The 22,291-nt window shown below is 40.4% G+C and overlaps 1 protein-coding gene across 4 annotated transcripts in view; it reads right to left on the bottom strand.

Annotated features, from left to right (window-relative positions):
• The window catches only part of CDYL (chromodomain Y like), a 273,528-nt gene that overhangs the window by 90,353 nt on the left and 160,884 nt on the right, over positions 1–22,291 (bottom strand). For 2 of the 4 annotated variants that reach the window (XM_077144044.1, XM_077144043.1), the window contains one exon: positions 13,915–14,143. The exons of 1 other annotated variant lie outside the window; for it this stretch is intronic. In XM_077144044.1, the coding sequence (XP_077000159.1) occupies positions 13,915–14,001 (87 nt within the window). In that variant the 5' untranslated portion in view covers positions 14,002–14,143. Of the gene's footprint in view, positions 1–13,914; positions 15,501–22,291 lie in introns of those variants that run through there. One more of the 4 variants, XM_077144045.1, reaches the window with a different exon arrangement.

Raw genomic sequence — 22,291 nt, 5'->3', positions numbered from 1 at the left:
ACTTCACCTGGGGGCATTAATACAGATCCAAAGGGAAGCATCAGTAAATATATGAACTCTGTCTCAACCTGCAGGAAGGAAATCTGGAACAACTCTCTCATCCTTAACAACCCCAGCAAGTGAGTTGAGGCCGATTTGAGCCATCTTCCAGCGTTAAGGCATCGTAACTCATCACTTCATACAAAGCCAGGGACAAATTTCCTACTACCTTTTTTATAGCTCTCAGAGTAGGGACAATTGTCTGAAAAATGTGTATAAACAAACATCCCTCCAGGGAGCTCCACCCAGTAGTCTCATTTTTAACAGATTTCCCGAATCCTTTAAGGGCTATGTGATCTATGGGGTTTTTCCTTCACATTTGAAGGTGGGAGGCAGACAAGATAGTACTTGGTTTTCACATTTGGGTCCTGGAAAGTGTTGTTTTTAATTCCTGGGGTTCCCCTAATTGGGACCTAAATCTTGAGGACATAGGCTGACCATGCCTCCAATGTAGCTTGCCAGCTGGTTGATAAATTTCAGGGTTCCCAGTTCAATTCAAATAACTGAGTCATCCTTGTATTTGGATAGACCACCAGAGGGCAGTTTGTTCAACCTGTACTGTTTGTCTACCCTACCACCAGGTGGTATGTGTCTGCCTCCATAGAATGACTCAGCAGTTGCTATGAGAATAATGCGGTGAAAATATCTGGAAGTGTTAACAGGTGTATTGTGGGCAGGTGCAGGTACAGGAACTTGAGCTATCCCTGATGTCTCTGATAGACATCTCAGAATGGTTAAGGAAAACAGTGCCAGATCATTGTCAATTGTATGGCCAGGGATGGCAGACCCAAAAGTTAAATTTATGCTCCCTGAAAAATGTTGAGTAAGCCACACCAGGGCTCCAGGGTTAGTTCTGGAAGGCAACCCTCATTAATTTCCTTCCCTTCCCTGTTATCTCCCAAGATGTAAAGTCGTCCCAACTCCTCCACGGGTGCCCTCCATCACCACAAAAGTTGACATTTTCCATTCCAGAAGCTAGTTTCACCTTTTTAATAATCATATCCTAACCTCACTCATACTTTTTGTAAGGAAAGGCCAGATGCAAGAGGGACAAGTGCACTTGTGTGTGAGTGTGTTGTTTTAATATTTTTATTGACAAATCTTCACACATATACACTCCACACATGGTGTACAATCAATGGCTCACAATATCATCACATAGTTGTGCATGCATCACCATGATCATTTTTAGAACATCTGCCTCACTCCAGAAAAAGAAATAAAAAGAAAAAAGAAAAAACTCATATATTCCATGCCCCTTACCCCTCTCCCTCTCATTGACCACTAGTATGTTCATCTACCCAATTTATTTCACCTATCTCCCCTATTATTTACTGTTTTTCCTATTTTTTTATTCATCTGTCCACACCCTGGATAAAGGGAACATCAGACACAAGATTTTCACCATCACACAGTCACACTGTAAAAGTTATATTGTTATACAATCATCTTCAAGAATCAAGGCTACTGGAACACAGCTCAACAAGACTCAAACTACTAGAACACACCTCAACAGTTTCAGGTATGTCCCTCCAACAGTTTCAGTACACCATAAACTAAAAAGGGGTATCTATATAATGCATAAGATTAACCTCTAGGATAACTTCTTGACTCTGTTTGAAATCTCTTAGCCACTGAAACTTTATTTTGTCTCATTTCTCTCTTCCCCCTTTTGGTCCAGAAGGCTTTCTTAATCCAATGATACTGGGTTCCAGCTCATCCTGGGATTTCTGTTCCATGTTGCCAGGGAGATTTATACTGTTGGGAGTCATGTCCCACACAGGGGGGAAGGGCAGTGAGTTCACTTGCAAGTTGGCTTAGAGAGAGGACACATCTGAGCAACAAAAGAGGTTCTCTGGGGGTAACTCTTAGGCATAATTTTAAGGAGCTTAGCCTATCCTTTGCAGGACTAAGTTTCATAGGCGTGAACCCCAAGATTAAGGGCTCAGTCTATTGAATTAGTTGTCCCCACTGTTTGTGAGAATATCAGGAATTCCCCAGAAGGGGAAGTTTAATAATTCCTCCTTTCTTTCCCAGTCTCCCGAGGGGATTTTATAAATACATCTTTATTCACTACCAAAATTACTCTGGGATATATCGGGGCATCACACTAACCTGGCAAAACCAACAATATTTCATGCCCTATTCAAGATTCCATGTTACAAGTGCATTTTTGCAGAACTTATAGAGACCTATTATGTCCCCCACTCTGGCCACTGTGGGCCACACAGGGGAACTGATAGAGTAGTCATAGGAAGCTAAGCTGTCACAAGGACCATATCAACCCAAGTTGGCTGAAACTGAGTTTGAATTCCCTAGGTCCCTGTTTAGCCAAGCTGCAACCCAGAGTATACTGAACAGTCCAGCCTAGGGTTGTTGTTGGGGGGTTGGGGAGAAGATGTCTAGGAATGATAAGGGCAGAACCACAATTTTCAAGATAGGTGTACATAACCATGTCCCCTATCCCCTCAAAAGAACTCTGATCCTAACAATTGCCCAGAAAGCAGCTGAGAGGAAATGATCCTTTCTGTGAACAACTGCATTTCGTGGCCAGACTGCCTCACTAATAAGTGTGGACCAGGAGGCAGTGAGGGAGGTAGAGTCAGAAATCTTTGTTAATGTATTTTTGAGGCAGCTCTTTAAAAATCAGATGCCTGTGGAAGATGGGCTGAGGGGACTCAGTGTGCCAGGGAGCAGGTGGAGGCAACACTCCAAATGATGAGGTTTCCCTCATTAAGACAGCCACACAAGTTTTTGGTAGGAATCACAAGTCTGGCATATAGTGAGTGCCCAGCTTGGTGTGATGATGGATCAGGGCAGTCTGGGGAAGCAGGAGTGTATACACATTAGACTGGCAGTTTGAGCTAGCTGGTATCCTCAGAGAACAGACCTTACTAAGGGCACCTGAGCATCCTGAGGAGTTCATTCAGTTGGTGAGCTATGCACAGTTTGCACCCCCAAAGAGGTGTATCTTTAACCTATCAGTCTGCAATTTCCCAAGTGGCAGCCCAAAACCTATGCAATGGTCCAAGAGTGAGCACAAATATAAATATAAAAAGGTTCCTCAAGGGGAGTATTGAGAACTGCTTTGAATCCTACCCAATGACCAGAGCAACCATTTTCGGTTTTGAATAGCTGGCAAGGAAGTTCAACAGCAGCCTCAGTTCTCAACTTAACTGAACCAGGCCCAGGCACTTCAGGAAAACTATGTGGTGAACCAAAGGACCCACTGAGTCAGCCAGCTTTATTCTTTGTGGATAAAGGTTCCCAGAGAGACAGCTGACACTTTTTCACATAAAGCCAGGACCAGACCAGCTGGGTTCTTCCATATGGTATTTCCATTTAACAATCAAGGATTGTTTGTCCCTTCTCACTGTGTTAGTGGTTGAGTCTATACTGACCTCTGCAAACTTGGAACAGCAGGCCAGAGAGTCATGAGACCTCCGTGGAGCAGGCATTCAATTTCAATGAGAGCCTGCTAGCAAGTTAACAGCCAGCTGCTTTTCAAAAGGGGTGTACCTGCAGCCGAGTCAGCCACAGATTACTGGACAGCAGCCAACACAACCTGTTGGTTTGGGCTTCACTCAATGGATGCTGATTAGCAAGTTCGCCTATATAAAGAAAAGAATGCTAAGTGAGACACATAAGGTCTCCACTACCAACACTTCAATAAGGTGTGGGGCTTTCTTTTTTGTGGTGAGGTCCAAAGAGACAGAAATTATTCCTTGAGCATCAAAGGGGCTGAGTAGTATGTATCTGCTCACTCAGTCCTAAAACTATGTGGCAAGCAGGCCTCAATTTTGTTGGGGTGAATCAGCCACTCTTGCTGATAGACATGTGACAGTACCACAGTCAGGACTTTTAGGACTGAAGCTTCTAATGTGGCAACCAAGAGGACATCATCAATAGAGTCAAAGTTTTGGATGTCAGATGGTTAAGGTACTCACTATTAATCCTAACTCACCTGATACTGGTAAATGGCAAGGGGTTTTATACCCAATGAACTCTTCTCCATCAGGAGACACCTCCTTAGCACTTATGGGGCAGGAAAGTCCAAGCATATCAAACCTATTACATATGCAGAGGTACAAGCAACAACGGTACAGTGAATTGACCCAAAGGCCTTATCACAGTGCCTCACTGTACAAAGCTTGGCCAAACTCATCATTTAGTCACTACCTATTCCCACAAGACTGAGTTGAATGGTAACTTGGATGGCTATGTCCAACTGAGCCAAAAAAGTTTGAAATCCTTTCTACAAAGTTCCCTACTTAGCATATTTGGGTGGGTGTGTATAGCTTTCAGTCCCCTTTGGGGACAGGGAGACCTTGACACAACACCTACTCACTTTTCGGTAAAACAAGTGGGGTTGAGGGCTAGGTAGAGAGAAGGACTGGAGACACCACACCAGTAGGTAAGGTGCATCAAGTGGCATGCTGGCTGCTCACAGCACAGCTCAACCAGACCTCCAATGTTTTTGGCCAACCTGAAGTCTTATATCAAGTGGAAAGATCAACATCAGCGATATCAATGACTTTAATTTTGTGACAGATACAGCTAGGTTGTCTTCTGAGTAGGCCTAAAGATTTGCACACTTTGGTTGACTCAGGCTTGACTTGAGCAGAAGCAACTTTTCATGAATCCACCTTAATGGTGGGCATTTGCTGCTCTGCTGCTGTAATGGTATCTCCTAAGTTTTGCTCAGTTTTAACCATAGCAGCCAGGGAATAATTTTCAAGAACAGTGAAATTTTATTGCAGACTGCAAAAAAATTACCTGAACTTGTCTGGGTTTCTCATTCTCCATGCCTCCACTGCCAACAGTGGAAACCCAATCTGACGCAGTGAGAGCGCAAGTATTAGTCAATCTCTCAATGTTTTCCTTGGGATGTTTGTTTATCTCAGGGAAATCTCTCTGAAAGGGCTCACCTTTCTTATAGAATGCAAGGTCATTGCAAAAATCTGAGAGCTTTTTATTGTGGTCTCCAAGTAGACCTGAGGTTGCATGGCAGATCACTGCAGGAGATGAGCTGTGGACAGCCCCATTCTTAACCATACAGGCTTAACAAGTCCCACTACCTTGATTCCCCAGGCAAACCAGCCAGAGTCCTACATATGTCTGGTTCCTGCCCTGGTGGTGGATTTCCCTCCTTTCACCCCTGGCATAGGTGTGACTCTACCTGTTTGAAAAGGATCAGAACCTTCTACCCACCAGGCTGTTGATAATGTTGTCCTTCCAAGAGAAGAGTCAGCAACAACTAGGACATTGTTTGGGCAGCAGTGCTTACAATTCCACACCCCAGAAGTCAGTCTGCGATTATCTTCCAATTTACCCTACCTAGGCAGTGAAGTGGAGGACGATTTACTTGCCAGGCTGACAATCTGGTCAACATGTTAGCCATTAATTTCCACGAATCTTAATTGAAATGCCATCAACTGGTCCATGGAGCCCAGATCCTTCCCCTTTGGAGAAAATCTTACTCTTGTCAGCATCCCATCCTCATCACCAAAATCTTCAAGCAGTGTCACAGGTCTGAGAATTTTATCCTACTTGCAAGATGACAAGTTAGCCTGCAGTTTCATGTATGCTGGCAGAAGACACAAGACTCTTAAGAGACAAAAGAACTTTGTTACTCAGGCAATAGCAGCAGCCAAAGTATCAGCAGTTCCCTGACCCCTATTCCCATAGGATGATCCAAAGGGGCTAGGTGACACCTGCCCATTGGTGGGTTATGTTACAGGAAAGGAACACTGAAGTTAAAAACCTGAATCTTTTATAATGGACAGTGAGGACAGTGAGGATACCTATCCTATGCTCTGGCAGGAAAAACTGTCTCATTCTTCTACGCAAACATCTTTGAAAAGATGTTTAGAACAAGGGCAGTCAGTCCCTTTGCTAGCAAAATATGCAGACACACAAGAGACCTATGGAAAATTATCTCCCAACAATCTGTACTATAAGAAATGCAAAAGGAAAATACTAGAGTTAAAGCAAAATAATATTAGCTGAAACTTCAGATCTACAGGAAGGAAGAGAACCAGAAATGACAAACATGTGAATAAATATGAAACACCACATATTTCTTGTTTCACCTTGTCTTAATTCATAAAGAACTGAGTGATGTTGAATGCAAAATTTTAAACATGTATAGTGAGGTTTATCATGTAAAGATGTAAAACATATAATAATAACACAAAGAGAATTCAGTTGTATTATACCCTTATGAGGTTAATGTGTTTTATACAAAGTGATACATCAGATTTTACCATGCATCTGACTCACCTGATGAGTGTGTTAAGAAAATTAAATGGAATAGCAGATCTTAAAATGCTATTAAACTAAAGAAAGCAGGAAAAGAAGAAGAGAAAAACAAAACCCAGAAGGGCAATTAGAAAAAGCTGAACAAAGGCTCAACTTAACCAAATGCTATCAACAAGTACATTAACGTAAATGGACTAAAGGTTCCACTCAAAGGGCAGACTGTCAAATTAGATTTTTTTTAAAAAAGACCCAAGTATATGCCACCTATAAACAATGCATCATAAAAGCACAGACAGGTCAAAAGTAAAGAATGTGAATGATAACTTAAAATCTGGTATGGCTCTATTTATTACAATAGTTTTCAAGAAAAGGAGCACTAACAGGACTGATTATAAAAATTCAGAAATGGATAGTACAATACAACCTAACTGTAGGACAATAATGTAAGTATACTGAATGAAGCTGAATGTGAGAATGATAAGAGGGAGGAGGGCTGGGGGCACAAATGAAACCAGAAAGAAAGACAGAGGATAAAGACTGAGATGGTATAATCTAGGAATGCTTAGAGTGTACAATGATGGTGATTAAATGTAAAAATTTAAAAATGTTTTTGCATGGGGAAGAACAAAGGAATGTCAATATTATAGGGTACTGAAAACAGATGGTCATTCATATTTAAAAACTTTAGCTACTGTGTGAGAATAAAGCAAGAGATGTTTAGTTGGGGAGGAGTGCCAAGATGGTGGCTTAGTGAGGTGTGGGATTTAGCACGTTCTCCAGAACAGCTAGTAAATAACCAGGAACAGTACAGAACAACTGCTGGGGGCACTTCAGTGACCAGACACACAGTGTACCCCAGTCTGGACCAGCTGGACTGGCTGCGAGCACCCCCAGAACCATGAGTTCCCCAAGACATGGTGGAAAGCACCCCTCCCACAGGCTGCTTCCCAGAGGGGAAAGGAAAGAGACTTTACCAGCAGCAGGGGCTGAGCGCAACTAAGCTTCAAGTGTGGAATTAATTCACAAATTCTGACTACTAAAAATAGGCCCCTAGTTGAGTTGAACCTGGTCAAAGCAGAGGTTGCTGATTTGTGCCCCAGCACCGAAGGGGAAGGGTTGACAGAAAAATGAAAAAAAAAGAAACAGAGGTTTTGTGGATCAGATAGCACATAATACTTGAAAGGGTCTGGGCCCTGAAGGAAAAGAGGGGGCACACAGGATCTGAAGGTACACAAAGCAATGTACCAACTTACGCTCTTGACTGGCAAACCTGAGCAACAGGGGCCCTGCTCTGAGAACGATTTTTCTCTTTCTTTTTTTGTGGCTGTGTTTCTAGGGCCTCATTGCCTTTGGATACAGCAGCAGGGCTTCTCAGGCTGCAACTGCCCCAGGCATAGGCAGAAACAAGCTTCTTTGAGAGCTTGTCTGGAGCCTGTGCCTTCCCCAGGAGGGAGGTGGGGCCCAGCCCAGGTGAATTCCCTCCCTCCAAGAATTCAGACACCAGAGCTTGGAAATTTGAAGCCATTAAAGACAGCGTACAACCTCTCCTTTGTCTTCACCATGCCCCCAGACATTTATAGGACATTACACCCCACAACAGCAGGATACACCTTTTTCTCAAGTGCTCATGGACCATTCTCAAGGACAGACCATATGCTGGGTCAGAAAGCAAGTCTCAATAAATTTAAAAAGATTGAAATCATGCAATCAGATCATTAAGGAATGAAATTGGAAATCAATAACAGAAATCAGAAAATTCACAAATATGTGGAGGCTCAACAACACACTCTTAAACGACCAGTGAGTCAAGGGAGAAATTATCAGAGAAATCAGTAAACATCTTGAGGCAAATAAAAATGAAAACATGACATATCAAAACTTATGGGATGCAGCAAAGGCAGTGCTAAGATGGAAATTTATTGCCCTAAATGCCTACATCAGAAAAGAAAAAAGGGCAAAAATCGAGGAATTAACTATCCACATGGAAGAACTAGAGAAAGAACAGCAAACTAACCCCAAAGCAAGCAAAGGAAAGAAATAATGAAGATTAGAGCAGAAATAAATGAAACTGAGAACACAAAAACAATTGAGAAAACCAACAAAGCCAGAAGTTGGTTTATGAGAAAATCAGTAAGACTGATGGGCCCTTAGCAAGACTGACAAAAAGAAGAACAGAGAGAATGCAAATAAATAAGATGAGAAATGGAAGAGGAGACATAACCACTAATCCCACAGAAATAAAGGAAGTAATGACAGGATACTAAGAATAACTTTATGCTAATAAACTAGACAATGCAGATGAAATGGACAACTTTCTAGAAGGCTATGAACAACCAATACTGACTTGAGAAGAAACAGACAACCTCAACAAACCATTCACAAGTAAAGAAATTGAATCACTCATTAAGAAGCTCCCCAAAAAGAAAGGTCCAGGACCAGATGGCTTCACGTGTGAATTCTACGAAACATTCCAGAAAGAATTAGTACCAATTCTGCTTAAGCTCGTCAAAAAAAAAACTGAAGAAGGGAAAGCTACCTAACTTACTCTTCAAAACTAACATCACCCTCATACCAAAGCCAGACAAAGATATTACAAAAAAGGCAAACTGCAGACCAATCTCTCTAATGAATATAGATGCTCAACAAAATTCTAGCAAATTGAATCCAGCACATTAAAAAAATTATACACCATGACCAAGTAGGATTCATCCCAGGTATGCAAGGCTGGTTCAACATAAGAAAATCAATTAATGTAATACACCATATCAACAAATCAAAGTAGAAAAATCACATGATCATCTCGATTGATGAAGAAAAGGCATCTGATAAAATTCAACTTTCTTTCCTGTTGAAAACACTTCAAAGGATAGGAATAGAAGGGAACTTCCTCAAAATGATAAAGGGAATATATGAAAAACCCACAGCTAACATCATCCTCAATGGGGAAAAACTGAAAACTTTCCCCCTAAGATCAGGAACAAGACAAGGAGGTCCACTATCACCACTGTTATTCAACATTGTGTTGGAAGTTCTAGCCAGAGCAAGTAGACAAGAAAAAGAAATACAAGGCATCAAAATTGGAAAGGAAGAAGTAAAACTCTCTTTGCAGATGATATACTATATGTTGAAAACTCTGAAGAAACCACAGCAAAACTAGTAGAGCTAATGAATGAGTACAGCAAAATGACAGGTTACAAGATCAACACTCAAAAATCTGTAGTGTTTCTATACACTAGTAATGAACAATCTGAGGAGAAATCAGAAAAAAATTCCATTTATAATTGCAACCAAAAGAATATAGTATTTAGGAATAAATTTAACTAAAGAGACAAAAGACCTATACAAAGAAAACTACAAGAAATTGCTTTTACAAAATCACAGAAGACCTAAATAGATGGAAGGGCACACCGTGTACACAGACTGGAAGACTAAAGATGTCAATTCTACCTAAACTGATTAATAGATTCAATGCAATACCAATTAAAGACCCAAAAACTTACTTTTCAGAAATACAAAAACCAATAACCAAATTTATCTGGTAGGACAGGGTGCCTGAATAGCTAAAAGTATCCTGAGGAAAAAAAAATGAAGTCAGAGGTCTCACGCTACCTGACTTTAAGGTGTATTATGAAGCAACAGTGGTCAAAACAGCATGGTACTGGCATAAAGATAAGATATACTGAACAATGGAACAGAATAGAGTGTTCAGATATAGACCCTCTACTCTATGGACAATTGATCTTTTTTGTTAAGGCAGTCAAGCCAATTCACCTGGAACAGAACGGTCTCCTCAATAAATGGTGCCTAGAGAACTGGATATCCATATGCAAAAGAATGAAAGAGGATCCATATCTCACACCCTTTACAAAAATTAAATCAATATGGATCAAAGACCTAAACATTAGATAACACCATAAAACTTTTAGAAGAAAATGTAGGGAAATATCTCATAAATCTTGTACTAAGAGGTGGTTTCCTAGACTTTACACCCAAAGCAAGAGCACTGAAGAAAGTAATAAATAAATGGGAGCTCCTCAAAATTAAACACTTTTGTGCATCAAAGAACTTCGTCAAGAAAATAAAATACAGCCTACACAATGGGAGACAATGTCTGGAAACAATATATCAAATAAAGGTATAGTACCCAGAATATATAAAGAAATTGTTCAATTCAACAACAAAAAGACAAAGACAACCCAATTACAAAATGGGCAAAAGACTTGAACAGACACTTCTCAGAAGAGGAAATACAAATGGCCAAAAGGCACATGAAAAGATGCTCAATTTTCCTGGCTATTAGAGCAATGCAAATCAAAACCACAATGAGATATCATCTCACACTCACCAGAATGGCCATTATCAATAAAACAGAAAACGACAAGTGCTGAAGACGATGTGGAGAAAGAGGCACATTTATTCACTGTTGGTGGGAATGTCAAATGGTACAAACACTGTGGAAGGCAGTTTGGCGGTTCCTCAGGAAGCTAAATATAGAATTGCCATATGCACCGGCAATACCATTGTTAGGTATCTACTCAGAGGACACGAGGGCAAGGACACAGACATTTGCACACCAATGTTTACAGCAGCATTATTTACAATTGCAAAGAGATGGAAACAGCCAAAATGTCCATCAACAGATGAGTGGCTAAACAAACCGTGGTATACACATACAATGGCACATTATGCAGCTGTAAGACAGACTAAAGTTATGAAGTATGTAACAACATGGATGGCCCTTAAGGACATTATACTGAGTGGGATTAGCCAGAAACAAAAGGACAAATACTATACGGTCTCACTGATATGAACAAACCTTAGTGAATCAACTTGGAGAATTTCAGTGGTAATAAAGACCATCAGGAGACAGAAATAGGGTAAAATATTAGGTAATTGGAGCTGAAGGGATACACATTGTAAAACAGGACTGATTGCAAAAACTCAGAAAGTAGCACAATACTACTTAACTGTAATACAATTATGTTAAAACACTGAATGAAGCTGAATGTGAGAATGATAGTGGGAGGAGGGCTGGGGGCACAAATGAAACCAGAAAGAAAGATGATCAAGACTGAGATGGTATAATCTAGGAATGCCTAGGGTGTATAAGGATAGTGACTAAATGTACAAATTTAAAAAACGTTTTTGCATGAGGAAGAATAAAGGAATGTCATTACTGCAGGGTGTTGAAAATAGATGGTAATTAATATTTTAAACTTTATCTTATGTGTGAGACTATAGCAAAAAATGTTTATTTCGTATAAAATTTATATTTTGACTAGTGCATTTCCTAATATAACTTACTTAGATAGCTTAATTGAATACTGTAAGTGCATGGAACCTTGAGTAGGGTATGAGATTTTGTTGGTTTGTCCAGAGTGATGACCCAATAAATCCCACAGTGATCTGAATAGTGAATAAAAAAGTATTTGCAAAATCTCCTTTGGGGAATGGTGAGAAAGGGGGAAAATTCCCCTTCAGGGAATAGTGAGAAAGGGGGAAAACTGAACTTCCCCAAGTTGAATTCTTGACATTGTCACAAGCAGTGTGGCAACCAAAGCTATAGGCTGAGCCCCCAGTCTTGGGGTTTGTTCATATGACACTTAACCCCACAGAGAATAGGTCAAGTCTGCTTAAAATTAGGCCTAAGAGTCACCCCCAAGAGAACATCTTTTGTTGTTCAGATGTGGCCTCTCTCTCCAGCCAACACAACAGGCAAAATCACTGCCCTCCCCATCTACGTGGGACGTGACTCCCAGGGGTGTGGACCTTCCTGACAACGTGAGACAGAAATCCTAGAATGAGCTGGAACTCAGCATCAAGGGATTGAGAAAACCCCCTAGATAAGCTGAAACTCAGCATCAAGGGATTAAGAAAACCTTCTTGACCAAAAGGGGGAAGAGTGAAATGAGACAAAATAAAGTGTCAATGGCTGAGAGATTCCAAACAGAGCCAAGAGGCTATCTTGGAGGTTATTCTTACACATTAAATAGATATCACCTTGTTAGTCAAGATGTAATGGAGAGGCTGGAGGGAACTGCCTGAAAATGTAGAGCTGTGTTCCAGTAGCCATGTTTCTTGAAGATGATTGCATAATGATATAGCTTTCACAGTGTGACTGTGTGATTGTGTCTTATGCTCCTTTTATCTACCTTATCAACAGACAAGTAGAACATACCGAATAAAAATAAAGAATTGGGGGAACAATTATTAAAATAAATTTAGATTGAAATGCTACTGATCAATGAAAGGGAGGGGTAAGGGGTATGGTATGTATGATTTCTTTTCTGCTGTCTTTTTGTTTCTTTTTCTGAATTGATGCAAATGCTCTAAGAAACGATCATGATGACGAATATGTAACTATGTGATGATATTGAGAATTACTGATTATATATGTAGACTGGAATGATCATAAGTTAAGAACGTGTGCGTTTGTTTGGTGTTATATATTTTTAAAAAATTAAAAAAAAGAAATGTTCAGGTGTACAAAATTTATTTCTACTAGTGCACTTACTAATTTAACTTACATGGACAGCTTAATTGAATACCATAAGTACATGGAGCCTTAGGGTATAAGATTTTATAGGTTTGTCCAGGTTAGTGTAATGCCCAAATAAATCCCAGAGTGATCTGAACACTGAATAAGAAGTATTTACAAAGTCCCCTTGGGGAATGGCGAGAAAGGGGGAAAATTCAACTTCCCCATTTGGAGAATTCCTGATATTTTCGCAAGCAGTGGGGACAACCAATTCAATAGGCCCAGCCTCAATATTGGGGTTTGTTCATATCAAACTTATCCCAGCAAAGGATAGGCTAAGCCTACTTGAAATTATGCCTATGAGTCACCCCCCAGAGAACCTCTTTTGTTGCTCAGATGTGGTCGCCCTCTCTCTCAGCCAACATGGCAAGCAAACTCACTGCCCTCCCCCTCTCTACATGGGCAATAACCCCCACAGATGTAAACCTACTTGGCAATGTAGAACAAAAATCCTAGAATGAGCTGGGACTCAGCATCAAGGGGGAAGAGAGAAATGAGACAAAATAAAGTGTCAATGGCTGGAGATTTCAGAATTGAGAGGTTAACCTGGAGGTTATTTTTACACATTATACAGATATCCCCTTTTCAGTTGAAGGTGTATTAGAGAAGCTAGAGGAAACTGCTTGAAAATGTAGAGCTGTGTTCCAGTAGACACGTTTCCTGAATATGATTGTATAATCATATAGTTTTTGCAATGTAACTGTGTGATTGTGAAAACCTTGTGTCTGATGCTCCTTTTATCTACAATATGGACAGAAGAGTAAAAAATATGGATAAAAAATAAACAATGGGGGAACAAATGTTAAAATAAATTGAGTAGATTGAAATACTAGGGATCACTGAAAGGGAGTGGTAAGGAGAATACAAAAAAAATGGAACAAAGGTTAAAATATATTGGGTAGATGGAAATACTAGTGTCAATGAAAGGGAGGGGCAAGGGATATGGTACATGTTATAGTTTGCTAGCTGCTGGAATGCAACACACCAGAAACGGATTGGCTTTTACTACAAGGGGATTTATTTTGTTAGTCCTTCAGAAGAAAGGCAGCTAACTTTCCACTGAGGTTCTTTCTTACGTGGGAAGGCACAGGATGGTCTCTGCTGGCCTTCTCTCCAGGCCCCTTGGTTTCAACAACTTTCCCCGGGGTGACTTCTTTCTGCATCTCCAGAGGCCTGGGCTGAACTGCGAGTGCTGAGATGAGGAATGCCGAGCTGCTTAGGCTGTGCTACGTTGCAGTCTCTCATTTAAGCACCAGCCAATTAAGTCAAACGTCCTTCATTGCAGCAGGCACGCCTCCTAGACAACTGCAGATGTAAATCAGCAACAGATGAGGTTCACATACCATTAGCTCATATCCGTAACAACAAAACTAGGTACGCTCACCTGGCCACGTTGACAACTGAATCTAACTACCACAGTATATATCAGTTTTTTCTTTTTTCTTTTTATTTCTTTTTCTGGAGTGATACAAATGTTCTAAGAAATGATCATAGTGATAAATATACAACTATGTGATGATACTGTGAGCTACTGATTATATACCAAGTATGGAAAGTTTGTATGTTAAGAATATTTGTGTTTGTGTGTTGTTTTGTCAATAAAAATATTTCTTAAAAAAAGAAAGGAGGGCAGGCCACTGTGGCTCAACAGGCAGAGTTCTTGCCTGCCATGTCAAGGAGCTGGGTTCGATTCCCGGTGCCTGCCCATGCAAAAAAAAGAAAAGAAAAGGAGTATTAGTACACATAAAGAGGGACATTTCTTCATGATAAGAGGGTTAATTCATCAGAGGATACGATATTCTGAAACATATATTCATTCACCTAATAGAAAAGTTTCTAAAGATGTGAAGGAAATTAAGAATAATCCAGAGTCTTAGGTAGAAATTTTAACAGCCTTCTTTCAGTAATTGATAGAAATATAATACATTTAAAAATTTTAGTAACATTCAATCACCTTCACCTGAGTGGTATTATAAAACTGTAGCATACATTTTTTTTTTTTAATTTTATTTTTCTTCTCTTGATGTTTATAATCTTTTGATGAAGTACTTAATTGGAAGGAGAGCCTGTGGCTGGACTCATACTAAAGGATTTCAATGGTATCTCACTACCTCCCTTTAGGCAGTCTTTCCTCTACTCCCATTATTTCCTTGATTTTCTCATTTTCAACCAATCATCATATGTTGTTTCCTAAACACAGTCATAAGAATTTTAAGCAAGCATACACACTTTAAATGCACTTGGAAAATTCACCATGACAACCACTTGTCAGGCCACAAAAAAATTAATCTCAATAAAATTTTAAAAGACTAAATAGCATACAGATAGTATAGGGTAATTAAAGTAGAAAACAGTAACAATAATACTTTTAGAAGTACCCCAAATATTTGCAAATTCTTAATAAACCATGTGTCAAAGAAATCACAAAGAAATGAGAAAATATTTGAGGGATGATCCAGCTAGAATCGTGTTTAGAGGAAAATGCATGGCTTTAAATGCTAACATTAGAAAAAAAGCAAAAATCAATTATCTAAATTCCCACTTTAAAGGGTAGAAAAGGAACACATTTAATTTACATTAAGTACAAAGAAGGATATAATAAGGAACAAAAATAGAGACAAAAAACAGAAGAAAAATCAAAAGATGCTGCTTTGAAAATATTAAAATTTTCCTAGTTAGAATAAGTGTATAGAGAAAACACATTACCAGTAACAGGAACAAAAGAAGTGATAACACTACAGACCCTACAGATGTTAAAATCATAAGTAATTATGAACCAATAAATCCATCAACTTGAACACAAGATAATACCATATGAATAGCTATAACTATAAAAAAGATAAATTTCTCAAAAACCTCTATATACAAACAGCAAACAAACTCCAAGCCTCAAATGGCTTCACTGATGAATTCTATCAAGCACAAAAGAAACCCAATCTTATACAAACTCTTTCAGAAAATAAAGACAGAACAGGTCCTAATTTTTTTTATGGGGCCAGCATAATCCTGAAAGAATGACTTCAATTTTGGGTCAATATCCTTTATGATTCCTGGCAACGTGGGACAGAAATCCCAGTATGAGTCGGGACTCAGCATCAAAGGACTGAGAAAAACTTCTGGCCCGAAAAGAAGAAAGAAATGAGACAAAGTTTCACTGGCTGAAAGATTTCAGAGTGGAGAGGTTGTCCTGGAAGTTATTCTTATGCATTACACAGAGAACCCTTTTTAGTTTATGGTGCATTAGAGTGGTTAAAGTGAAGCATCTGAAGCTGTTGAAAAGTATTCCAGTAGACTTGATTCCTGAGGATTATATAACTATACAGCTTTAACAATGTGATTATGTGATTGCAAAAACCTTGTCTGATACTCCCTTTATCCAGGGTATGGACAGATGAGTAAAAAATAGGACAAAAAAATAAAATAATGGGGGTGGGGATAAGGGGTAAAAAAAAGTTTGTGTAGATTGAAATATATGTGGTCAATGAGAGGGAGGGGTACGGGGTATAGAATGCATGAGTTTTTTCTTTCTATTTCTTTTTCTGGAGTGAGGCAAATGCTCAAAAACTGATCATGGTGATGAATACACAACTCTGTGATGATACTGTGAGCCACTGATTATATCTTATGGATGGACTGCATGTGTGTGAAAATTTTTCAATAAAAATAAAATAAATAACTAAATAAAGCTGACCTTGGGCTCTACCAGCAGCTGGCTGGGCTTTCAGAGAGCTGTGGCTTCATGCCAGAAAGTGCTTTCTGCAACAAGCACAACAAACATCTCTATTGCAGAGGCAGTAGGGAAGCCCCCTTTAATCTCAGAGAGTGTGACAGGTTTCAACAGAATCATTTAAACATGAGGCTATCAAAAAGAAAAAAGAAAAAAAAAAAAAAGCAACCCCCAACGTAAAAGTAAACTGACCAAAGCTGTCAAGAGCATGTGTGACATACAATACAGAGACAGAGGCTACTGATTCTATCCAATTCTTTCAAACCAGTAAGGCCAACACTATGATAGTAGGATAGGCAAAGAATTCTGAATAAGCAAGTTACAAGAGAAAGCACAAACCTCCAGTAAACATAGGAATAATGTTTAACCACACTAATGCAAGATATCATTTTCTGTCTATAAAGCTTAGATGGTCATGAAGAAACCTCTTTCTTAACTGCTGTGGGAGGGGAGCTGTAGGATTTTATGGAGGGCAATTTAACAATGAACACTGTAAAACAATCTTACTGCATGTTTGAGAATTCACATAAACAATAAGCCCAAGGAAATAACTGAATAAGTGCTCAGTCACACCCACACCCACATAGGAAGGGAGAAGAGCGGGCATAGACTAGGCAGACAGGTAAAGTAACAGGGCAGAGTGTGTGGGACACGTGAATGCAGGCCTTGGAGAATGAACCTACTCAACTTCTTCAAACCAGGCTGTGAGAGCCTTTTTCCTGATAAAACACATAACCATGGTACAGGGCATTTCATTTTAACTCCTTCAATAATGACAGAACCTGACACTATTTCATCTTCATCAGTTTATTCTTGCAATTTGGTGGAAATAAGACACGGGTTCAATATTCAGAACCTCTGAAGCATTAAATGTTACGTTAATCTTACATCCAAAAACAAGGGAGAAATGCTATCTATGACTTAGGTTATTAACAAATGTGAATTTCCATCTATCCCAAGAAAAATGCACACAACAGTATCCTCTCATTACTCCTATTATCCCCCTCCCATAAGAACAACAGATACTTGATCAATGAAATACCTCTTTGTATATACATAAGAAGGTATATAGAGACTATATACATTGTAATCCTCTTCCTCTCCAATATCAGATCAAGAATTCTGCATGCCTAAAGACGAAATGGATCCCTTTCTCTAGAAGTCACAGCATTCACTATCCCATCTATCCAATATTCCTTATATAGTTTACACAAGTAGAAATGGATTAATTTTTTTAAATTTATTTAAGCCATTTAACAATTTTACCAACAAATCACATATCTGATATACAAATAAAAACCACTCACTTCTCATATACTTGACAAACAAATTACAAACTGAAGCAAAGCTATACATTTGTATGTATAGAACAAGGGTAAATTAGGTAACTTTTTCCAGATAGCTGTTACAGCTAAAAAAGAAGAACCACCAAAAACAAAAAAATCAAAACTGCATTATTCTTCAGAGACGTCAAAATAAAATAAAACATTTATTTTTTCATTGACAACATAAACCCAAAAGACAATATTGACAACAGAAACCCAAACAGAAAGGTTTAAAGAAATCACAAAGAAATTCCTGTTTGGAATCAAAATGCTTGCTACCCTGCTTTACTATCTGGCTTTATTAAATGAGTACAAACAAAGGTGAAATTCTTCGGGAACTAAAATAGACAAAGTAAGATTTCTGAGGCTGGCAATTTCCTATCTAGTTCTATTTTCATACCCAATCAATCAGCAAAGTTAGAAACTACAGCATCATACGCAAGCCACCACATATTTTAAATTGTAAAAATCTTCCAAAATTACGCATTTTTAAACCAAAATATTCCACAAAAAACCCAAAACCAAATGACACATGTAAAATTAAGTGCAGATTATACTAGGTACATAGTAGGCACTCAGGAAATGTAACATTCACGACAGGTTTCACTGATGTAAGTTTGACGAAAATCTTTTCCATAAATTTTAAGCTGAATCATGAAGAGGCTATCTTTGTGACTAAAAATCCCTAAGCCCTCTAACAAGCAGGAACAAGCTCATTCATCAGAGTGAAGCCCACCCTGGGGTGGAACGCAGCAAAGATCTTCTAGAGCCCAAACACTATTAAATCCATACACAAATACAACTTGCACACACATACTCCTACAAGATTAAACAAATAAAGCATTTAAGGACCTGAATATAATTGCTTTGGCATGAAACCAAGATCTTAACTCCTCCATGGAGACCTGCGACCGTTTCATGGTAGCCACAGCATCTTCCAACTTCACACTGCCATGTCCCTACTAGCATCCATCACAACACAGACAAGCAATGCTGGGCCCAGTGAAGATGATGAATGGGAACTTTCCTTTCTGGCCCCAGTGTGAATATTAGAGTTAGGATGGAAGGCAGACCTGGGGAGCCTGGTAGAAAGCACCATCACTTCACATTTCCCCCAAATTCCATCCAGGAGGAAAATGGTTTAAGGCAGAGCATCACTGCCAAATACAACTTTTACATAAAACCTCAACAAGCTAGAGAACCGTGTTGATATTTGCACAATGCCAGTCTTAATAAACTAGCTCTGACTAAGCTAAGTAGGATATTCTGACCCAGCTGTATTCTAAAGTTCTAATTGCAGCCAATCATCCATTCAACCAGTTTTTACTGAGCCCCTAGAACACAGCAGTAGGAAACAAAACACATTCCTCCCTATGATCCTAAGAGTTATATTTAAGTGAGAGACTAAATAAATAAGTGCGAGGTATATTAAAAATATATAATTATGAATAAGGGAAAAAACAAAGCAAGAGGACAGGGTTATGGTGGAGAGGATGCTCTGGAGGAAGGGGCCTTGTAGACACCTAGAGCAAGAACATCTGGACAGAGAAGCCAGCAAGTGCAGACCACTGCAGGCAGGCTTGTGCTCGGCGCGTCTGAGCAACAGCTACAGGGGCAGTGAGGCTCAAACGGTCAGAAAGGCCGAGTGGAAGGTGGGGGTAGGATAAGCAGATGGTGTAGGGTCTGGTAGCCATACTGTATTTGGGTCTGTTCTGAGTAAGAAGAAGGCCAGGGGAAGGTTGGGGCAAAGGAGTATTTTCAGAAGAACAGTCATGGAAACAAGAAGAACATGGATAAGCTCTGGTGACAAACCTGGTAGAACAAGGTGTATATTGGACCACAGAGGTGGTGTACCTACAACCGTTAGAAGTAACTGGGTTTGGAATCTAGTTTAAAGGTGTGCTAATAAGATTTCTTGATGGACTGAATCCAAGACATGGGCGAGAATGAAGAAGGATGATCACGGCATTTAACCCAAGTAACTGGAAAGATGGAGCTGACATCTGCAGGGACATGAGAATATTCAAGAGTTTAATTGAAATACATTAAGAGGAGATGGAGAGTAGGTCATTTGAATTACAGGTCTGATTTTCAGATTAACTATAGAAATTTGAAATTTGTTGAAATAAAGGCCATTAGATTCATGATATCACATAGGGAATAAGTCTGGATACAAAAAGGGGGGGGGGCAGGAGTCTGAGGACTAAGCCCTGGGATACTCTAAAAGTATTTACAGGATAGAAAGATAAAGAGAATCCAGCAAAGATGACAGAGAAGGAATAAAGAAAGGAATAAAGCCTGCAGGGAGCCAAGGAAGTCGCAGCCCAGAGGCCCACAGGTATTAGAAACTTACGATCAACAAGTCGAGTACTCTTAATAGGTCAAGGCAGATTAGACCTGGAGACAGGACTTCCAGCTACAGAGAAGTTAAGAGTGTGACAAATCCCTTCCACCGAAAAAAACTATGAGACTTGATGATACTGTCAAAAGCTCTGGAAAAGTAAAATACATTGAGAAGTATATGTTCATGGAAAACCTGCTGAGGTCTAGGTAAGAACATGGAAGATGGTGGCCTTCCTGCCTGGGGCTACCATGGGGGTGCCTGGTGGTTCTGCCATGGTGGGTTGGCCTTGAAAACCAGCAGCTTAACTGCCAGAGGAGACTGCCCCGATTTGAAGCTAAGAGCAGAAAACCCATGCTCAGTGGTAAACAGAAGGCGGGAGGTCTCCTAGCCAGACACTGAGGGCCTGGTTGCAGTGAGTGACAGACTGGAAGAACAGGCAGAGATCCCAAGGGAGATCCTGGGGTTGAAGGGAATGATGGAAATCACGGAGCTAATGAAGAACTGGATGGACATTTCACCTGCTCCCACATGTCTGGGAGCCTGCATGCACAGAGTGGAAAACCGAGAGGGCCCAGCAGAGAGTAAAACCTGGGGAATACCTGAAACCAGCCTGAACTTTTAATGCCTTTCCAGCCCAAACACAAATCTAACAGAAGACAGTGGAAGCCTTAATAGGCTTGAGGTGGTTGAAGAAAGCTCTGGCTCAAACTTAGCTCACAATTATACAAACAGGAGTGTGGAATAACTCCTATAGAATCAGGCTCATAAAGACTGGGGAGAGATGGCGGCTTAGTAAGACACGCGGATCTTAGTTACTTCTCCAGAACAGCTACTAGGGGAGTAGAAACGATACAGAACAGCTCCCAGAGCCACGACAGAGATCAAAAAGACAGCGTACCCCATCCTGGAATGGCTGACTGAGAGAACCCGCTCCGGTGAGATCGCCGAGGGGCGCGGGCTTCACCGGGCGGGGCGGCAAGCGGCTGGAGTTCCTCCCTTCCCCCTTCCCGGGCCGGCTAGGAGAATTGGACAGGCAGTCCCCTCAAGCCGCGGCAGCTGGCGCCCACACCACGCGCAGCCCCCCGGACCAACTGAGAGAATTGGATTGGAAATCCCCAGGCCGCGGAGAACGGTGACGGGGGGGCCCCTTCCAAACACGTGACTCCCCGGGAACGGTGCACTCTCCCAGGTGGGCCGCGGCAGCTGGCGCCCTCCTGCCACGCTTGGCGCCCCAGGCCGACTAGGAAATTCGGACGGGCGCTCTCCTGGGCTGCGGCGGCCGGCGACCCTCCCCGCGTTCGGACCCTGGGCCGGCTGGCACTCTTCCAAGCCGCTTCGGCTGGCGAACCTCCCCGACGGCGAGAGTTTTCCAAAGTTAAAGGACCCACAGCACCTTTTACTGGTGGGACCCACAGACAAACGTGTGCCACGAGTGCCACCTACTGGGCAGGATAAGAAAAACAGATCCCAGAGATTTCACAGAAAAATCTTCCAAATTGTTGGGTCCAGCACCCAGGGAAATCTGACTAAATGCCCAGACGCCAGCAGAAGATAATGGATCACGCTCAAAAAATTGAAAATATGGCCCAGTCAAAGGAACAAACCAATAGTTCAAATGAGATACAGGAGCTGAGACAACTAATGCTGAATATACGAACAGAAATGGAAAACCTCTTCAAAAACGAAATCGATAAATTGAGGGAGGACATGAAGAAGACATGGGCTGAACAAAAAGAAGAAATAGAAAAACTGAAAAAACAAATCACAGAACTTATGGAAGTGAAGCATAAAGTAGAAAAGATGGAAAAAACAATGGATACCTACAATGATAGATTTAAAGAGACAGAAGATAGAATTAGTGATTTGGAGGATGGAACATCTGAATTCCAAAAACAAACAGAAACTATCGGGAAAAGAATGGAAAAATTTGAACAGGGTATCAGGGAACTCAAGGACAATATGAACCGCACAAATATACATGTTGTGGGTGTCCCAGAAGGAGAAGAGAAGGGAAAAGGAGGAGAAAAACTAATGGAAGAAATTATCACTGAAAACTT

This window comes from Tamandua tetradactyla, chromosome 25, assembly GCF_023851605.1.
Source record: "Tamandua tetradactyla isolate mTamTet1 chromosome 25, mTamTet1.pri, whole genome shotgun sequence".
NCBI classification, from domain to species: Eukaryota; Metazoa; Chordata; class Mammalia; order Pilosa; family Myrmecophagidae; genus Tamandua; species Tamandua tetradactyla.
The sequence above is the reverse complement of the archived record's forward strand: the minus strand, read 5'-3'. Positions and strand labels throughout refer to the sequence as shown.